The sequence below is a fragment of the Podarcis gaigeae genome (genome assembly GCF_964106915.1).
Source record: "Podarcis gaigeae genome assembly, chromosome: 7".
In the NCBI taxonomy this organism is placed as follows: Eukaryota; Metazoa; Chordata; class Lepidosauria; order Squamata; family Lacertidae; genus Podarcis; species Podarcis gaigeae.
Genome location: NC_139683.1, coordinates 36,359,727 through 36,381,667, shown reverse-complemented (window position 1 = coordinate 36,381,667; position 21,941 = coordinate 36,359,727). Strand labels below are relative to the sequence as shown.

Sequence of the window (21,941 nt, the reverse complement as noted above, 5' to 3'; positions counted from 1 at the left end):
GTTTATCGTTCATGTAACTTTACAAACATGTATCATCCATTTAATAAAACAACAAAGTCTTTAAAATCCCCTGGGCATTTTTGAATATTTGACCTGCAGTAAGTACAGATTTAAGATCCTTACCAAGAAATTGTTGTCGATCTGCCCTTCTTTTCAATGTGAGTTTTACCAGATCATCAGGGACATTTGGTAGACTAGCAACTTCACCATAGGTACTGATGGATCGCTGTAGTATTTCATTGCTTCTCGCTTTCTCTGCCAAGTCATCCTCACTCTGTGTGTGACCATAAATCATCCATCAGTGTCCAAGTCACCACTTAACTTTTTGTTTGTTAAAAACATGTTTTTACTCAATTGGTAGTTGTTTGAGATTGGTAAATGTCATTGGGAAAAAAGATGAACTGCTTTCATTTTAAAGAAAAAGAAGAAGAAGAATTCCTGATTGTACAAATGGACAAACACCTTCAAGCATTTTGGTGGCTACATACACCAAAATGTACGGCAAGGAAAATGGGGAAAAAAGTATTTTAATAGCTGGCAAACAGCCTCTATATAGCCAACCACAACACTGACTTGAAAAAATAAATAGGTATTTTGTTTCCGTGCTCATCTTTTGAAATGCCTGCAGCTTTGTTTTGTTTTATTCTGGAATTCAGTCACCAAATCACGAGAATTTGTTCAAAGGTAGTATAAATCTGTTTTCATTTCAGAATGACTTTACTGGATGGAAAGTTGTAATAGAAAGTTGTTTTAACAAAGGGTTAATATGGTGAATTTTGCTGGCTTTGGTTTATTTATTTATTTTAAGATGGCTGTCAATTGAAGAACTGACACAGTTAAGACCTCCATATTTCCATCGTGTAATGTCAAGCAAGCTGATTATAGTGTTGCGCAAGTTATTTTAAGGCTACAAAATATGGGCTATAAGCACAAATCACTGGGAATGTCATTGCTTAATTGTATGTAACACAAGAAGCTGAGAGACATCCAAAGGAGTAAAGACAGGAGCTACCAAGCCTCTTTTATCCATGAAAGGAAGTGTCACCTGCTCCCTTCTTTCAGAAGAAATTGGCAGTTACAGGAGCATGGAAGAAACAAGAACCAGTGCTAGGATTAAGGAACATTCAGTAAACCACCTGCAAGTTTCACAGCTCTGGGGGAAATGTCCTGGCCTCACTGAATAAGAGCTGCCTTTTGCAAGATCATTCACATTTCCCATTGTGTTCATCCTGGAGATGACTGGATTTATAGTCTAGGACAAATAGAGACATACACAACTAGACAATTTGTCTTTCCATACGTTGCTTGCTCATTCTTTACCTGCGCTTTTCCATATCTTGCCCGTGGGCTTTGCGGATACTTGTTGACTAATGCTTCAAATGCCTTCAAAGCTTCCTCAGCTTTTCCCTAAAGAAAACCATTGTTATCTAAAGTAATTTGCAAAATATCATGTGTAGGGAAAATATTAACATTCATTATTATTTATATTTCCGATAAAAGTGCTGAGAAGTCACTTCTCAGCTAACAAAGCGCCTAAAAATAATTTAGTCATTTATAAAACATTTTTTGTGGGAAAGTAGTCACACAACACTTATAGTGACAGCTAGGGAAGTTATCTGTTATAGTTTGGTAATGTATAATACACCTTTTAAATAAACACAGTGCGTGAGGTTGGGATTGTTTTTGCTTAAATAAAAATAAAATATCAAAATGATTGTGGAATATGAAATGATTGTGGAAGGGAATGGCAGGGGAATCTAGAGTGAGTCGATGACCACAGGCAGTGGATTTTGACTGTCATGGAAGAGCAACAAGTTATTATATTTTTGTACCCAGGGAGAAGTGCTTGTGGGATTTTATGTCTTAGATGCTAAAAGAAACCAGCTAGGTTTGGGCTCAGGGTGGGTGAGGGGGAGAGGAGACATGAGATAGAGGGAGAGGGAGGTGGTATTTACTGCTCTTCCTCAGGGAGGGAAACATCTGGGGCCATCCCTGAAATTTCCCTTTTTGTTATGAAATGGCTTAAAGTGAACATCTTGAGGGGGGGGGAATGAAAGAATATTGGGGGCTATTAAAACACATAAGAAAAAAATTGATTGCATATGATGGGTGGTATTCATTTGAGTTTTACTCAGAGTAATCCTACTAAAATTAATACACAATTTAAGGCATCAAAATGAAATTATTTAGGTACCTTCTTATGGGCTATTTCACAGCTGTGAAATCCTTGAAAGCATCGGTTATGAAGAGGTATGCAAATATGAGAAAAATATATAGATTTTAAAACTCAAGGCTGCCATCACATCTGGAAGAACTGCAAGTTTTACTTTACTTGGGCAGGCCTACTTCCCAGGTTCAGTTGCATAAAATGTCACAGGAAGCTACCATACACTGCATCAGACCATTATTCCACCAAGCTCAGTTTTGTCTACACTGATGGCAGTTCTCCAGGATTTCAGACAAGTCTTCCTAGCCTTACCTGGAGTTGCTGAGGACTGAACCTGGGACCTTCTGCATTCAACGCAGATGCTCTACCACTGAGCTACAGTCTATACATTTTAAAAGTACTGAATTGCTGTCTTTGTCCATCCACCCCTTACAATAGACATAAGCCTATATTGTGATCCACTAGCATTGCCAATAGATGGGTTCACAACCATTTGTAGTGTTTATCAGCGCCTTCTGAGGTTCTCTATGCCTAGAATTTTATGCATGGTGCTACAGCCCATCTTTATGTTCTCTCCAGCAACAGCCAATTTAAGCTCAGTCAAATTTCATCGTTACCTTTTTACGCAGCTTCTCTGCAGCATCAAGTTCAGCTTTAATCTGTTTATCAAATTTATTGAGCAATTTTGGTTTCTTTTTCTTCACTAGAAAAAAAAGAGATTAAAAAGAAATACAGCATTTCTTCCCAGAATTCAGAATTGACTATTTATGAATTTCTTTAACACCTTAATGCATGCTGAAGAATCTCTAACAATAAGGAGCAAAACTGTAGTGTTTTTGTATTTACACAGTTACAATAATACTGTGACCAGTCCAAACTGGTGTGTGTGTGTGTGTGCGTGTAATTGAATTTCCAAAAATAAGGGGGGGGGGAGAGAAAAAAGAATGAAAAGAAGAAAAAAACACAAGAGAAAGATAAACTTACATCAAAAAATCTTACAATTCCACATATTGAGATTACCCTCTTGACTTCCCCCCATCCCAACCATGGGTCCTCTTAATTATATTTTAACTGCATATTGACATTTCTCCAATTATTCTGTCTTCCTAAGTTATCCATACTCTCTATTTCATTTAGTGTATTTAGAATCCTGCTAATGTTTTGACCCGTTTGCATTACTTTTGTATATACATTATAAACATTTCCCATTCTTTTTTAAATTTCTTGTCTTCCAGTCCAAATTGTTAAGAATGCAAGAACATAGTTAGAGCCTACTGACTCAGGACAATGGTCCATGTAGTTGGCATTCTGCTTTCTTAGTAGCCAACAAGATGCTGGTGGGAAACCAGCAAACAAGATCTGGGCACAAGAGCCATCTCCCCTCCTGTGGTTTTTGTTAACTGGTATTACTGCCTCCAACTGTGGAAGCAGAATATAGCCAACATGGCTAGTAGTCATTGATACCTTTCTCCTCCATGAATTTGCCTAAAGTCATCTAAGTTGGTGGCTATCACCTGCTTCCTGCAAGTTGCAGTAGCATCTGGCCAGCACCCAAAAAGGCAATGGTGCCCTCATCGCAGCCCAGAGTAGTTACAAACTATCTGAAAGTTCACAACTGTCTCTGAAGCCATTGCTAGTCACTGAGCTATTCAAAGTCATTCAGCCCCTGGGTTTGTCAGCAACTCCATTCCCTGCAGGAGGGAGGGATAACAGGATAGTAGGATTAAGGATCAATTAACAAAGAACCTCTATACCTGATTTTAAAGCAGGAATTGGGAACCTTGGGAACCCACCCTCACGGATGCTGTTAGATTCCAACTCTCACCACCTTCATCCAGCATGGCCAATGGTCAGGAATGATAGGAGTTGCAGTCCAACAACATCTGGAGCACAATGGGTTCCTTATCCCTGTTTTAAAGGATTTGGCTAAATATATGAACATCATAGGCTTATGGTTATTACCACAATGTGACAAATGATCAGCATAAGGAAGAAATGTGCAGAACAGGCCATTAAAATCATTTGATCTTATTTTCCAAGACTTGGAAGGCATGCTTTCATGGACTCTTTCCAAGAACACCCGTATGCTTCAGGATACTGTGTCAGCAATACACCATATGGGATCATGTTCCTGAACTATCCAAGGAAAAGCCCCTGCTTCTGCTAGTGCTGTATAAAGGGACACAAAATGTAGCAAGGAAACCTCTGTATAATGTGAGTGGTCATTATGATGTTGGAAGGTGTTCAGTAGGGCCAGTTCTGGGGTGACTTCTAATACGTGTTTAGTTATTTTGCATATCTTTTGTAGGACTGCTGTCCAGAAGGGTTGGATTTTAGGGCATTCCCACCACATGTGGAGTCATGTGCCTGTGGAGGTGCAGCCTCTCCAACATCTTGGTGAGGTTCCTGGGCGTATCAGCACCAGTTTCCATGGTGTTAAGTACCACCTGTAGATGAGTTTCAGGGTGAAACCTTCTTTGGGCTGATATGGACTTGAAGGGAGGTTTAGACCACATTCTAGTCCAATGAGTGGGGTTAATTTCATAGCCTATGTCATCCTCCCATTGTTATTTGATTGCGTCAAGGGGGTTTGTGGGATTTTGGAGCAGTATTTTGTATATTGTAGATACCACCCCTTTGATGTGTCCCTCAGCTGTCAGGAGAAGGTTTTAGAAGGTGGTTAAGGGCCTAGTGGCTGCTGATTTGAATTAAACACAATGCTTCAGGTCCTAACATAAGGAAGATGGTGATTATGTCACTTGCTACTCAAAGGTCTCCAAGCAGTCTCCATTACAAACTCCCAAAACTTGAGCAATAGAATAATTGAACATTTTCTCTATTCCATGCACCAATGCAAAAACTTAGCGTTCACATTATCTTACCTTTTTCTTTTTGCTGAGTTTCCTTTTCACTTTGTCCTGGAATATGTAAAAAAGAAAAAGAAAAACATTTTGTATCATCACCACAGTGCTATTTTTAAAATGCATACAACTGGAATAATACCCACAAAATAATGGGTATATCTTCATTTTGCAATATTGTCAGGTTTTTAAATCTATCAATGTCCAAATATAATATTATATAGTTATTATGTGCAGAGAGTAAAGAATAATTGTTTTGGTTGTTCATACCTATTGCATTCTCAATTCACTTCATTCAAATGAATGGAAGTTTTTGCCTGCATAGACTCTTAACTTAATAAACCAATTACATTTTTCATCTTCCTGCATCTTCTCTCTTGAATATACTGGTAGTTTATGTATAGAAGTTTCAGACTTCTATATATAGACAACAGTGTGGTGGTGGTTTAATTCATTTACCAAACATTTCAGCTCCCTTTACACTATGCCTTGCGCCTGGTTTATGCATGCCAACCTTCTCCAGCCTTTTACCTTCCTAGGTGTCTTGAACTACAATTAACTGTATGGCCAATGGTCCAAGATGGAAGTTGTGCTCCCAACATGGAAGGCGGGCATCAGGTTGGGGAAGACTGATAGGTGCCAGTCCCCTCCACCACAATGTGATTGCTTCTGGTAAGATGTTGGGCAATTGATGTGCTCAATACTTGGTCAAGTTCATGTGCAGTCTCCAACTGTATGAACTGCCATGATCTGAGCTATCATATGTGATTTGAGCTATCATATGTGATTTGAGTGGGAACTCCCTTCCTGATGCTAATAATAGCTTCTATGGAGTGATTTTCTTCAGAACCATAGTGAGGATTAAACTCCAGCACCGTACCCATTGCAGTTCAAATCCTGAGCAAGTGGTCCTAAAAGTTGTTATTTAGAGTTTTTTTAAATATATATGCAAAATTAAGGTCAGATGTATCTTACAGTACTCCAACCCTGTCAGGACTCAATAGCCTTTTTATGTTCAAGACAAATATGTAATGTGTTATTTCCCAACTACCTTTAGCCTATTAATTAATTCACATTATATGGCATGTGTGACAAACAAATCTTAGTCCCATCCCCCACCCCCACCCCCACCCCCACCCCCATACATTTCGAGATTTTGCCTCTTTTTTGCTTTGAGTTTTGGTGCTAACCACTTTTCAGTTCCATTGTAACATCTAACATCCTGTGAAGCAAATTCAGGAGGTTAGCCACATTCATCTGCTGCAGTAAAAACAGAGAGCCTTGTGGTACCTTAAAAACTAACATATTTACAATGTCATAATATAGATTTTAGTCTTTAAGATGCCAAAAGACTCTGTGTTGCTCAAGTGAAGTAAGTTCCTCTGGCTATGTTAAATTATCTGTCTCAATTCTATCCATAGTATAACACAGGGATGTGGGGGAAGTAATATAACCAGCACCATGGTGCCTTAAAAGACTTCATGATGGCTCATGAATCAACTCTAGTTCTCCTCTCCTCCTGGCTCACTACAGTGGTACCTCGGGTTAAGTACTCAATTCGTTCTGGAGGGCCGTTCTTAACCTGAAACTGTTCTTAACCTGAAGCACCACTTTAGCTAATGGGGCCTCCCCCTGCCGCCATGCTGCCAGAGCGCAATTTCTGTTCTCATCCTGAAGCAAAGTTCTTAACCTGAGATACTATTTCTGGGTTAGCAGAGTCTGTAACCTGAAACGTATGTAACCTGAAGTGCATGTAACCTGAGGTACCACTGTATAAGCCTCCCAATCACTAAAGCATTTAGGAACATCTAGGAACAGGACGCAGGTGGCGCTGTGGGTTAAAGCCTCAGCGCCTAGGACTTGCCGATCGAAAGGTCGGGGGTTCGAATCCCTGCGGCGGGGTGCGCTCCCGCTGCTCGGTCCCAGCGCCTGCCAACCTAGCAGTTCGAAAGCACCCCCGGGTGCAAGTAGATAAATAGGGACCGCTTACCAGCGGGAAGGTAAACGGCGTTTCCTTTTTTTTATATATATATATATATTTTTTATTGCTTTTTTAAAGATACAGAAATACAGAAAAAAGAATAAAGAGTGGTTATATGAAAGAGAGATATAAATAACAAATTTCCATATTCTTTTTCTATCTAACCTATAGGACTTCCTCACATCCTCCGAACCCTGCGTTCTCTGTCTTATAAAGCATCAGCAATTTGTTAACTTATTTCAAAACTTGTTGTAACTTCCATTTTATCATGTTCCCTATTTTCAATTTTACTGTCACTCAATTCTTATATATTTTATATTAAACACAATAAAGTTATTTCATTATTTTACCTCTGAATTCTTGTGTCTTAATTTTCATTCCAATAACTTACATTTGCTGAAGCTAGAATTTCCTGAAAGGTGCATATTTTTTTTTAACATTCGTACAACTTATAGTGTTTTTTCAAATAATCCTTAAACTTTTCCCAATCCTCCTCAGTTGTTTCTTCTCCCGGTAAACGGCGTTTCCGTGTGCGGCTCTGGCTCGCCAGAGCAGCGATGTCACGCTGGCCACGTGACCCGGAAGTGTCTCCGGACAGCGCTGGCCCCTGGCCTCTTAAGTGAGATGGGCGCACAACCCCAGAGTCTGTCAAGACTGGCCCGTATGGGCAGGGGTACCTTTACCTTTACCTTTTAGGAACAGTTACTGGTACAAGCTGCTGTATTGAAACAAAATCCACCATCAGCTCCAGATATTGCCTTAGCACATACACTGTGAACCTACACACTAAGGAGGATACTAGCCCGCCTCTGTTTCATAGTGAAAGGTAAGAGGTTATGATAAAACTGGTGAACACTTCAGAATAAAAAAAGATTGCAAGCATATAAACTGTAGGAGTTTATATGCAGATATAGGACATACACGAATTCACATTAAGCTGGTTTTAACCACCAGTTCTGCATAATAAAATAACTAGTGATTTCAAATGGTATAAAGAAGACACAAAAGTGTTATTGAAGAGAGATGTTTTGTCAGCCATTTGGAAAATAATGACTGCACCAGTGAAAAGGTTCTTTTGTACTTTATTGCAACCAATCATTACACAGAAGAAAAAGTTCATCTTTTAAAAGTCCCCGTTACCCTGCCCCCATGGCACACTTGTGTAAACATGAAAATTATGTAATTATAAGCATTTTAAGAACTTGATCACAGCATAATAATTTTCTCACTCCAGCAGTCTAAAAATATATTGTCGCTATTGTACAAAAACACAATCCTATTTTTCTCGCATGTCCTTAAAAATATGGCTTTATAAAAAATTATTGCTCTTCCACTTAGAAATATGCAATTCTTTCATTTTATTTATTCCTTAAATTTATATACCACCCTTCCTCCCCAAGGAGTCAAGGGTGGCAAACACATCAATGATAAAACAATACTTTGCCTCAATCGGTATTAACAGCACTAGAGGACTATTGCTTCCTGAAAAGTATGAATGGCATGATCCTTCCTGTACAGTCTCCCATTCCCTGCACTGGCCTGGTATAATGCCTGTGGGTGCACAGCTTGTGGTGGTGAGAACAAGGCTCTGTTATATTTTATGGGAATCATTCATGCACAGATGCAGTACCCATGTGGGAAGGGAATATGCTCACAGAAATCTAGGATATATGCTACATACAAACTATGTAGACCTCTCAATATATTGGATTCCAACCCAAGAAAAATGCATCACATTTCTCCTTACTCATGTTTCTACATTAAAAAAAAAATAAATCTAATTATCTCCAAGTGCTGGCTACAGTTCACAAGTCAAAGATTCCACAATAATCCTAGTGAATACCCATTGACTTCAATGCTACTTAGTGTTTCCAACTGATATCTCAGATTAAACTGAGATTATCTTTCTCAGAGCAACAGCATTAAAATGAGAACTATTCCTGAGCCAAAAAAGGATAAAATAATTAAAGTAATGTGAATCTATTGTAATGGAACAGCACCATGCAATAGTTATCTATACCCCTAACTTTTTAAAAAAAGTTTACCTTCATTTGTGAGCAAAATAAGGATTTTATTAATAAATACTGATTTATATTTATAATAAGCAATTTTTGCTAAAGAATATTTGTTGAAATTAATCATATTCTGACTCATTAGATAGACTCATCAGATAATTACAACCCTTACCTCAGAATTACAGTTTAGGTACTTATGCCTATATAACTGCTGACAAACAGTGCATTACAATGGCAGGTCTAAGGACAAATGAAAAACAAAAACAATTAAGCCCAAGTGGATTTTCAATGTAAGCTTTGCAAACTTCCAGATTGCTATGGAATTCTTCAGTGTTCATCAGAAGTGGTGGTTACAACAATAACGTTTGTGTGTAGTATAATTATTTAAGTAATTCTGTAGATATGTCCATCATTAAGGTGTTTGCTACACCTGAACATAGATTAAAGTGAGCTGAGCTCAGCTAGAATAATTACTAACCAACAACTATAGGTCCAAGCCAAAATTTCACAGCTCTATTTTAGTAGTGTTTGCCATAAAAGAATGTAAATATATCACAATGCTATTTGATCACATTTTAAAACTTTGCTAACTAAGATTGCTTCCAAATTTTAATGTATCCACAGATATACATATATTAAAATCTTAAATCATTTGTTGCTACATTATAAATAGCATATTACAATTATGTGAACGACACATGTAAAATTCAGATACTACAACCTCTTGGTCACTAATAAGGGAGAAAATAAAAACATGTATATTAAAAGCTACAAAATGTTAAAAATGTATATTGGAGTTCTAAATATATGCTAAAGGTATACTAAAATGTGAACTGAGTGCTACACATTTTCAGAGAGTTTCACAAGTGATGTGTAAATAGTTTTTTTGCATCTACAAATTGACTGAGCAGAATATATATTCAGTTTAAAAATAGTGTTCTATTTCTGGCTAATACCATATTAACAACATCTACACGAGATGCAACTTAAATGGGAAAGTCTCCTAGCATCACTTGTGAAACACCTTTAGTGTTTCTCCCTCCACCACAAGTTTCTCAACTGCTTAGTTAATTACGGCATAAAGTCTATAACAAACATCTGTTCCCATTGTGTAGAGAATGGTTTAGGCTGGTCCTCCTGCTGTAGGGACAGTCTTTTTGAAGCTTTAAGTATCTGAAAAAATAAGGGGAGATCTAAATTAGAGGACCAACCATGATACAAATTATTTTTAAAAATATTCTTTATTACTAATATGCAACTTTGTAGCAAAGGAATTGGGTTGAACCTTTTATTAAAACTGTATTAGTTTTAGACACAAAGTTGCTATCTAATAAAGAGGGGAAGCAACAGAAGACTTTGAAGGACAGCCTTTTTGAGCAAGAAAACAAGAATCTCTTCCCCCACTACGCACATACGCACACAGGCACACCATATACGAAGATGCACCTAGAGGATGGCCAGATTGGCTCCTGCCAAAGGCGCAGGTCCAAGGAAGCACAGAAATCATACTTCTCCACTCTGGCTCAGAGTGGTAGGAGTCTGCCCACTCTCCTTGCCAAGGGTGCAAGGGAGCCTAGGTACGCCTCTGACCATACATACATATTATGAGAAAAATGCATTACTATCATGAAAGCATACTTGTAGAGTAAGAACTCTCTACTCCCTCACAATGAGGGTCAGCCATTCAGTGCTAAGGATGGAAGGGCAGATTTGCTTACACCCCAACACTCTACAATTGCAGTATTTTACTTCTCTGCCTTGCAAGAATGGTAACTGGCAACCATTCACTTATATGGGAAAAAGTGAAGACATAACATGGAGATAACACCAGGGTGGAGGCTAAACCAAGCGTTATCTGTCTGCATAGCTCTTCATCTACATGGTTCCATCCTGGATTGTTATATGTCTGTATTTGGAAAAGGGCAGAGGAAAATTTATGCTGATGCATCTGATATAACATCCTGTGCAATTCTGTGGGATCAATTGCAGTTATTGCACATTGGGCGGGCCAAACACACACACAGTTGTGGCCTGTTTCACTGATTAGACGCAACAATATGGATAAAGAAAAGGCACTGAATTTGAAGGCAGCACTAGCCACTTATAACAAAATGGGAGCTACAGTGTGCTTTACTGCTATGCCGCTTGCATAGGGACAGGTGCTGCTTGCCCCAATTAAATGGTCATCTGACTTGTGCCTATAGAACTGCTACTTCACATGCTGCAGGAGAGTGCCATGACCACCACACCCAATATAAATTTAAGTGGATGAATCTCTATTCTGTTAATGTTGCCCTTATCTTCGCCATCACAATCTTAGCCTTATGTTTGACTCCATCAACTATCCAGTTGCCAAATTCTTTTTATTTTCAAGATGCATTCTCTGCTGCTTATACATTCATAACTTTCTTACAATCACAATTTTTTGTACTCTCTCACTTTCTGTTAGATATTTCAAACTTGTCCTCTTCATATCCTACCTTCCTACCAGAAACAACCTTTCTTTCTCTATTGCTTCTCTCTCCTTTTCAACTCTCTTCTCAACAGCCAAGCCTTTATTTCCAATCCATTCTTGATTCACTTTAAGCTCATGCACGGGCATCCAAAGGATTTTTCCTCCCAGAGGCAGCAGCAAAGCAAATACTCCAAACAAATGTAACTAGTATGAGAGAACAGGCCTACAATTTCTAGAAGTCCTAGGCCTGCATCTGATGAACTTATATTCCATATATTCCATCTGTTGCTTCTGATGGGTAGACCTGGCATCCAGACACCTTCTGACGACCACTCAAACCAACAATTATTTCCCTGGCACAACTAACCCCCACCAACCTTAATTCATTGTCTCTCTCTCTCTCTCTCTCTCTCTCACGCGCACACACACACACACACACACCGCCAGCACATCAGAGTAACAACAAAGGTCTATATTTCAGGGTTGTTATAAAGTACTATAACTCCCCATACTTTTCAGCATATTTATATAAACACTGGATTACATTGTGCATACACTCAGCCATAGTGTTCTGCGTCCCCTCCCCCGGCTTGCAGTAAGGATAAAATAACGATAGGTTTTAGCTGCATTGAGATTTCTTTTTTAGTGTTGACAAATGGGATGGGGCACTTTTTTGGTATTACCGTATTTTTCGCTCTATAACACGCTCCCAACCATAACACGCACATAGTTTTTAGAGGAGGAAAACAAGAAAAAAAATATTCTAAATGAAACAGTGGATGTATGATTTTTGTGGTTCATGCTGTGGCCACAGGCATGTGATCTGACGGTGAGTTTGAGGTAGCCCAATGCAAAAATCCTGAGGATCCATGTGGATCCGTGCTTTGTAACCACGTTTTTGCACCACTACGGCCCCAGGCAACAGTGGGTGCGTGATTTTTTTGGTGCAAGCTGTAGCCATGGACATTCTATGTGATCTGATGGGGAATTTGGGGTGACCCAGTGCAAAAATCCTGAGGATCCGTGCTTTGTAACCATGTTTTAAGTGGGGAGGGAAGGAAAAGCACTCAAGGGACAAGGAACACGCGTGGGGTAGGTGGAGAAGGATGCTGTTAATAATGCGGAAGAGGGGTATAAGAGAAGAAGGCTGTTATAAGAGGAGTGGGGAGGAGAGAGAGACAGAGAGCCTGCTTGCGAAAAACTTTGCTGTTATTTAGCGAGTGGGGAGGAGAGAGAGACAGGGAGCCTGCTTGAAAAATATTTGCTGCTATTTAGCGAGTGGGGAGGAGAGAAAGACAGAGAGCCTGCTTGAAAAATCTTTGCTGCTATTTCGCAAGTGGGGAGGAGAGAGGGACAGAAAGCCTGCTTGCTTTAAAGGAGCCAACCTGACAGGAGCCAACCTCTCCTCTCCTCTCCTCTCGTCTCCCGCTTTGCTCCTTTAAAGCAAGCAGGCTCTCTGTCTCTCTCTCCTCCTCTCTCTCTTCCTCACTCAGCGGCTCTTCTCCCGCTTTGCTGTTTCAAAGTGAGCCACGGAGGAGGGAAGGAAGGGGAACCATGGATCCTCTGCTCACGACTGCAGCAGATCCCCCCACCATCCGTAGGCATTCGCTCCATAACACACACAGAAATTTCCCCTTACTTTCTAGGAGGAAAAAAGTGAGTGTTATGGTGCAAAAATACGGTAAATAAAACCTGAGTTAGAAAGATCACAAACTCCTCTTTGTTGCTATCTTTTCTTTTTGAGTTGACTCCCCAAACTCAGCTACACTAAAATCCTGGATACATGAATGGCTCTCTATGAAGCAGCAATCATTTTTACATCATAGAAGCCTTAAAAACCAACCAACGAGTTTCTTCGCTAGACTCTAGCCCAGGAGTAGTCAACATAGTATCCTCCAGATGTTGCTGGACAATTACTCCCACCATTCTCAACTATTTGGCATGATGGCTGCAGCTGATAGGAATTGCAGTCAAACAACATATGAGGATACCATGTTGGCTAGATCTGTTTTCTTAATGCCACTCATTGCTATGACTTCATTCACTGACAATCATGCTAGTTTACAAAACAAGGAAAACAGTGCTTACATATTTTGCCTCGTATCTCTGGTTCAACAATGGTAGCCTTCTTTTTTAGTCAATGAAAACTGGAACTCTGATGATTATGGCACTTCTGTAGACTTCCCTACTTCCCTTGCAGTCATCCATGAGTTCACCATATCTGCAAATCTAATGTTACCTGATGATCCCCACATCTTAGCAGCAGCAGCAGCATTTATTTCTAGAGTATTTATCACATGCTACTCATTAGTCCACCACTAACTTTTCTTTAGAAATGCCAGATGGATCAAGCTCATGTAGCCAAGCATTCTTTTGTTGTAGTAACCAACCAGATGCCTATGAGATGCCCAAAAGCATGAACTGCACACAAAGGCACTCTCACCACTGTGATTCCCCAAAACTGGGACTCAGAGGTATTTTTTCCATACTGGTCTTTTAAAATTTAACCTGAGCCCTGCAGGCAAGGACTTTTATTATCTCAATTGTGCCTTGAAATAGTTTTTAGAATATTCCATTTCCCAAAAAACAAAAAGTAGGGTTAAATGCTGAAATAAAAACTAAAAAGAAACAGAAAGCAATGTGCTTTACAGAAGCCCAAAGCTATGAATATTTCCATCTACCACTTAAGAATCTGGAAATTTGCAGCTGTGATCAAATCCCTTTGTATTTACTCATTCTGACTCACTAAAAACATACTGAGGATGGAAATGAAAATGTTAGCACCTGTAATAATGCTTTGGTGCTAATCTAATGCCATCATTTTATGGGATGCAAAGTATCAGTTTAGTGTGTGAGAGGCATGAAATACAAAATCAAATTTCTCCCACATTTAGTGTTGATAAGCAGTCATGGCAGATGTATTGCTGGCAATCTTTCACATCAAAAGATCATGTCCCTCTTTGCCAGGAAGTTTAGACTTGTGCCTTTGTGTCAACTCCATTTGACTGAAGATGTACCTGGAAAGCTGAGTGTTTATTCCAAGTTGCAGGCTACAGGTCTCTATTGCCTGCAACGTGTTCCTGAATCCAGATCCTGCCAAGTTATGATACCACATTCTGGGAGTAAGGCAATACTAGATAAAGCAAGGTGAAGGCAAAGCAGACACAACACATGGTGGGTCTGTGATATGAGCAAGATACAGCAGTGGTTGCAAAGTCCCTTTTTTGCCCTGAACAGAAAAGAAACCCAATTCAGAAGCTTTCATAAGGTCATATATCAACATATGACCTTTTCTGTTGTGTTGCTGTTACCCATGTGAGCCAGAGACTTCCAGAAAGCAGTAGCAGTCACCACATGCATCTCCTTGATGGTTATAAACAAACTCTGCGATAGAGATATGTATAGCTGAAGCTTTCTTCTCACAATGCCAGAGACAGGGCTTGAGAAGACATTTATTGTGGATGTGAGTCACTCTACACCTTTATTGCATCTTTCAAAGAATTGGATAAAATTGATTTAAATGTCACGTTCCAATTCCTTTTCTTTAATAATGTAACAGAACTGAGCAGTGATCTCCTTGTCTGAGGTTTATATACTGTAGTGATGTCCTGTGATTGGTTACTGAGTTGTACCATATCCATGTTCTTCTGTCTAAATGCTATAAATACTTGCATAATATAAAATGCTGGATGAAGAAAAAAAGATGGAGCAGTGGATAAAGCCAGTGTAGTAAAGCAAAAAAGACTATAAAACAGGGTATTTGATCCTGTCAAAGGATTATTTGAGATTAGATAATGCAGTGGTGATGGATTGTGCTGCACTGAAGACAACCCCCCCCCCCCCAAACTGGTTTCCTATCAAATACTGTGCCTCCACCAGCTGAGTATTCTGAGTATTTTGTTCAGATGGAATTTCCACTAACTTGACACATTCCAAGTGAAAGAGGTTCCACGACAGTTTATTTGGCTGTAGGTGTGTGTAAAATTACTAAACATGATAATCAAGCTGCACAGCAGGCTCTCACAAAGTTTAGTAACTTTGTCACCTAAAAATGGCCCTTAGACGGCCAGAAATCAAGCCTTGCACAAAGATTAATGTATTCATTGTTACCTGCTTTGTCTTTAATGTTGCATACCACACTATTTACAAAGGATTGATGTGTTGCACATATATATACAGTGGTACCTCGGAAGTCGAATGGAACCAGTTCCGGAAGTCTGTTCAACTTCTAAAACATTCGGAAACCAAGGCATGGTTTCTGATTGGCTGCTGGAAGCTCCTGCAACCAATCAGAAGCCACGGAAGCTGCGTTGGACGTTTGGGTTCCAAAGAACGTTTGCAAACCAGAACACTCACTTCCGAGTTTGTGGTTCAGGACCCAAAACGTTCAAGTCGCAAGGCAACCAAGGTACGACTATCTATATCTATCTATCTATCTATCTATCTATCTATCTATCTATCTATCTACACATATGTATGAGAAATGATAACTACACTCTTAGTAAATTGCTGCTCATTCACTTTCTATAACCGTTATGGTTTTCCTTGGAAAAGTTAGTTGGGTTTGCTGAAATGGTAACTTCAAAGGGGATAGTCTGACCACGCTGCTAGACTAGGCTATAGAAATGGGCATCCGTTAACACTATACTGTATCAAGTTATTTTGTACACTGCCCTGATACCTAAGGGGATATCCTAACCCAAGGACTAGTTGGAGGTGCCACATCCACTGGCTCTGCTGGAGTAAGAGCTCCATCATCACTGAAGTCACCACTGTGCCTGTTGTATGTACAGCTGGAAAGCTACCAATAGTAGTGTTCCCACCACTGATAACCCATGCATGGCCTCAAAACTGGGCAGAGTAGGGATATTTTTTTAAAAAAAAGGCTTGGCCAAGGATTTGCTAGAACCTAAGCCAGCCCACTGTCAGGTGAGGAGCCAGCTTGAGCTGGCACAGCAAAGCAAAAAAACAACCCAAAACCCCAGAGCTTTTTGCCCTTTGCCCTGGATGGGTGGAACTAGTAGAACTTTGAATGTAGAATGGGCTCTGGCACTATAATCATCCCAGGAGCCAGGTGACCCCAAGTTAGGGCTGCCTTTTAAAAACATTTTTAAAAGGTTTTAATTTATGTTAAAATAAATAAGTAGATAAATGAATATAGGCTAATGAACTACGATGTGCATTTCAGTTTCTAAGAAACCGAATTAATAAAATAGTTCTGCTCACGACATATTGTTATATATTGTAACAGAAGTTATCAGAAAAACTATGTGCCCTGGTGAACAATTCTGGGCACACTCAGAAGCACCATTACATAAACAGGTTTTAGCATAGTATGACAAAATAATGTACAAACCTGTCTCATGGGGTTGAGCAGTCACATGATCTTCTGTATGTTCTCTGTCATCTACGGTTAACAAGTTGGAAAAACATGTTATCTTATACTGTGTATGCCTGTGCTATTATTATTATTACTAATAATAATTTCTACTAAACAAATTGATGCATTTTATATAAACCAAAATATATTCAGGCTGATTTTGTAGTTATGCAGACATAATTAAAGAAATAAGATAAATACAAGCTTAAATACTTTTTTTAAAAATCAGCAATGGTTGCATGAACTTTAAGGATGATACAGAGCACATAGGTTGTCAAATTGTACATTACAGCATAAGTGTGTGACACGGATATAAAATACAGCATTCTCTTCCCTCTAATTTTCCCCAAGCATTTTATTTTTAAGACATACATCATAAAATACTCTCTTATTTTTTAAGCCAAATATCTAAATATGAGCTTTGAGCTATCATAGCTGGATATTTCAGCTACAGTATTTTCTTTAAAATAGTTTTGACTTCTGAAATGAGCAAACCAAAGAAAATGAGTGGTTTAATGGAGTCATATACCAACACTTGAGTCCTTAAAAACAAACATATGTTTGTTTCAAAGGCAGCGCAGATTCAACATAACAGCTACAGTTTGGCAGTGTACTCCATTCTTAAAGATGCATACCCTCTTCCAGTGATATCCATGCATGTCTCCTTAAAGTAACTTTGAAATAGTGAGCTTCCATAAGACAAGAAAAGGCTGTACTAAAGCATGTTCAAGTGCAGAGGATGTCAAAACAAAATTGCTAAGCTGGCTGGTAGAGTGGACTCTGTGATTTTCCCTAACTATGGAGTATGAGATCAAATACAACAGAGGAATGCCCAGCAGACATCCAGGAACCAAAAAGCTCAAGAAGGATAGGTAGCTGACCAATTAGTTCACAGAATCCTCAACTTCAGCTGGAACTTCACATTTAGGAGTGACCTGGGTCTCCACAAAATAACTGCAAAGCAGCAGGGGTGGGTGGGTGTTATTTGAAACAGTAAAATGGTGGGTACAATGGAGTGATTAACTTTCTTCCCACTTGCTGCTTTTCCCCAGTGACATACACGCACATCTAGAAACATGGCTGGGTAAAAAATGGGTGAGAGGAGCCTGTTGCAGGGTAAAAAGAGAGGTGGCAAAGAGTCATTTTCCTACTTTTAATTGCACCTTCCACAGCCACTATGTAAGTGGTCATTCTTGAATTCCAGTATGAATCCCTGCTATTAGCATAATTCAGAGTCTAGATGGCTATGTTATATGGTAAGAGAAGGCAAAGGGAAATCAGGTTCACAAATATCCTAGTAACCTTCCTTGCCACACTTGAGACAGGTAGCTTTAAAAACGGGGGACAGGTTTGATCTCTTCTATCTCCACCTGACAGAGAAACTTAATATTCACTTTTCCCAGGACAGCAAAGAGGTACTAGCAAAAATAGTCTTAATATATCTCTCAGTACTTCTCACAGAACACCTTATGAGTCCACATTGATTTGTGATTATTTGAATTCACAGAAGCAAATGTCAAAGTGACATGCAAATATGTAGTATATAAATACATTCAGAGCTTTTAAGATCCAGATGTCTAATTTTTTATCAATACATTCAGTGGTTAAAAACCATCATCTTGTACAATGAAGTTTCTCAGCAGTTCTCTGTCCAGTATTCCTTTTATTCCACACATGAACAGCAGGTAAAAAGTGCTTTCGTGAATTAGAGAAAAATAACTTTAATAAAAGTTATACTCAAATTAGTTTCTCCCACCTTGATTAATTCATGCAAACATACCTGACTGAATTTGTTCAGTAGCAGAATGTGGAACATCTGCTTCATCTATGGGCACATAAAAATGAATTAGATAACATGCTGTTAGAGTAGCAACCAAATTAAACTAACAAAAACAACACCTCAGAAAGAACGAGCACACACAATTATTCCCTTATATGACAGATGCAGGAAAAATAATGTTTGCACAGAAATGGAGGGCCTAAGTAGCAGCCATTACTAATGAGCGGATAGGTAAGGTATGGGAATTTGCTTTAATTATTAAACTGACATACTTTTGAGAAAAGAAGACACAGGTCAAAGGCAAAATGACATTATAACAAATTGGATCCTGGCAACTGAGTATTGCTGAAAGAGCTTTTAGCTCTAAAAGATACCTTGTGGATTTGCAACATCCTAAAATGGGACTATTGTGCTTGAATCATGCTTGTGGGTTTCCCAAAGGCATCTGGCTGGTCACTGTGAGAAGAGGATAATAGATTGCTCACCTCTTCTTCCCTTTGGCAAATGACTGTACTGTTGAAATGGCAATGAGATCGCACTGGCCTATTTATTCTGAATGTTTGTATGTGATGCCAATAAAGGTTTGATGATGATGAGGGTGATGATAAGAGGATGTTGGACTAGATGGGCCATTGGCCTGATCCAGTAGAAGCAGGCTCTTCTTATGTTCTTTAATAATTATAATGGTGATAATGATTATCATTATCATTAACAGCAGAAGCTGCTAATTTATAAAGATAATTATACACAAATATAGGAAATTTATCGAAATCATGAAATCATAAGCTTTGGATTTAAAAAGGATTCTTAGGACTGATTCCTAATAAGATGGAATGAACCATTTTTTATACTCACTTTCATGTGTTTGATCAGTGCTCTCAATTGGCTCTGTTAGATATATAATACATATAATAAATAAATCTCAGCCTTTATAAGACCAAAACTAGCAATATAAAGAGTAATGTGTACACACTGTAATTTAAGACAGAGCTAGGACCTTTATAAGCAGAAGAAAGAAACCCTACACCTTAGTTCTCAGACTCCAAAATACCTATTCAGACAACACAACTGAAAATCCCTTCAAATGTGACAAAATACTTATGTGGAAAGTATTGCTGTTTAGGAAACAATAAAGTTAGATGTGGATTGGTCATCATATGCACACTTCTGTATTTCTATTTGTGTATGCATACAGGAATCCATGACTGACTGTGCCTCCCTACAATGTGGATACTGTACATAACGTACAGCAAATAATAAAAATACAACAATCACATTGATAAGGCAGAGATAAAGGTCCCACAACATTTCCTATTTGGCTGTGCTGTTTCTACAACATTGTTTTCATATTTCAAGCAGACTTGAGAGGCCAACATTGCAGCTGCTGCTACTAAAATAGGCATGTTTATTTAATCCAGCAATAAGCATTAGTTTTGCAGCATAATTCTTCTCACCACCCCCACCCCCCAAGTTAATAAATGAATATATTCATTTATAGATAAATGATAATAAAATGAATATATGCTTACCTTGAATATTTTCATAATAATGTTCGGATAACAGTTCTCCATCTGAAAGAGAACAATGTTGTAATATAGTTCACAAGAAAATGTATTCTTTTTTGGCACCTGCTGAAAACATTCTTATGTAGATAAACCTAGCCAGATGTTTAGAAAGTTAGTATGAGTTTTTATTTGTTTTAATCTATTTTATTGTGGTTTTAACTTTCTGTAAGTTTTAAATTATGGTTGTAAAAAGTCATAATTTTATGGTTTTATCTTTTTAAATACCACTTCGAGGTGAGTTTTTTCTACAATAAAATGGTATATAAATTTTATGAAACAAACAAAATATTGCTGCAGGCCTCTCTGATTAAGAAAAAAAAAAAGAATCCAGGTCCATGCTATGTAAATTAAAGAGAATGACTCCAGACTTTCACAAAAATGTGGTTGGAACTCAGGGGTCTGGGGACAGAATAGATTGATGGAGTAGAGAAGCCACCCAAGGCTGCATTTTGTCAACAACAACAAAAGAAAAAAAGAGATACAAAACCTGTCATTAGGGTTCTTTTCTACATGTTTATACATAATGTGTAGCTAGACCCTTAGAGAGTATCAATTATAGGAGTTGCATCAAAGGAATCAATGTCTATCACTAACCAGACTCGTGCTGACAGCATTCAGTTTTTCCTGAAATTGCAGATTCTTTCAGCTTCTAGGAGAGGCCTGGGGAACCCTACAATTCTATGATTCTATATAGCCTGCAGGCCTAATTATGCCCACCAGGCCTCTGCATTAGGCTGCCAGAGCTCCCCATTTGGCCCAGCCATACCCATCTACCCTATACTTGATATTATATATAAGGAATGCAAAAGCCTGGGCTCAGCTTTGCAAGGGGCTCTGCAAGACCATGTGGGTAAAAAATGTCACCCAATGTCACTGTAGCAACTTTGTCCGCAACAACTAAGGTAGAGAACTGTTTAGATCCATTTCCCCATGCCTGTTTGAGAAGATAACTTTCCTTGCTGTCAGTTCAGTTACAGAGCAAAGACATAATTTGCTACTATTTATATGTTCAAAAGTGCAGAATAACTCATTAGATATATATCTTTAGTTCACCTATACGTAACTCATGCAGGACATGACTTGCTCAGTGTGTGCACTAAAACAGCAAAGAAACAGGTAAGGAAAACCATTACTGCCCAGTCATTATTTTTCATAGCCACAGTCAATTTACCTGTATTCTGAGCTTCAATAAATTCTTCATTTTCTAATTCTAAAAAAATTACATAATTAAAATTTAAAAACTGGAATGCTACAATGGTTATGAGTTAATAAAGAAAAAAGTAACAAAATCACAATTTCCTTTGTTAGATTAATTAGCATATATGCTAGAAAAAGACTTGAATACATAAGTTTTTAAAGGATTGTGATTTGCAAAGCAGTTTGTCTTAATCAGTGTGTGCGTGAGAGAGAGAGAGAGAGAGAGAGAGAGAGAGAGAGAGAGCGCACACACATATAAGTTGTAGTAAAGTGGACTAGCTGCCTGGATAAGAGTAGGGATCTCAAATGAAGTTGGAAGCACACTGAGAGGGGGAGAGATGCACTGACAAATTTATGGTGACTGGGATGCCCCCTTCTCTAGTGTTGAACAGCACTGGACATTCCAGAAACTATGGCCTGGTGTTTTCAAACACTGGGACATCATCAAATAGTTCTTAGTGATTGAATCAAGAAGATCTCAATGGGCTGGCAAAGCTTGTAGAGGGCCCCTTCAGATAGGTGGATCAGATGGAGGAAAGG

The 21,941-nt window shown here is 38.7% G+C and overlaps 1 protein-coding gene across 8 annotated transcripts in view; it reads right to left on the bottom strand.

The window, feature by feature from the left end:
* The window catches only part of ASPH (aspartate beta-hydroxylase), a 97,003-nt gene that overhangs the window by 28,273 nt on the left and 46,789 nt on the right, over positions 1-21,941 (bottom strand). For 5 of the 8 annotated variants that reach the window (XM_083747715.1, XM_083747724.1, XM_083747726.1 and 2 more), the window contains 9 exons: positions 21,376-21,414; positions 20,169-20,210; positions 19,495-19,527; positions 18,640-18,684; positions 16,836-16,886; positions 5,050-5,085; positions 2,785-2,870; positions 1,321-1,407; positions 124-274 (listed from right to left, as the gene is read on the bottom strand). In XM_083747715.1, the coding sequence (XP_083603841.1) occupies positions 124-274; positions 1,321-1,407; positions 2,785-2,870; positions 5,050-5,085; positions 16,836-16,886; positions 18,640-18,684; positions 19,495-19,527; positions 20,169-20,210; positions 21,376-21,414 (570 nt within the window). Of the gene's footprint in view, positions 1-123; positions 275-1,320; positions 1,408-2,784; positions 2,871-5,049; positions 5,086-8,074; positions 10,198-16,835; positions 16,887-18,639; positions 18,685-19,494; positions 19,528-20,168; positions 20,211-21,375; positions 21,415-21,941 lie in introns of those variants that run through there. The other 3 variants (XM_083747728.1, XM_083747727.1, XM_083747729.1) reach the window with 1 other exon arrangement.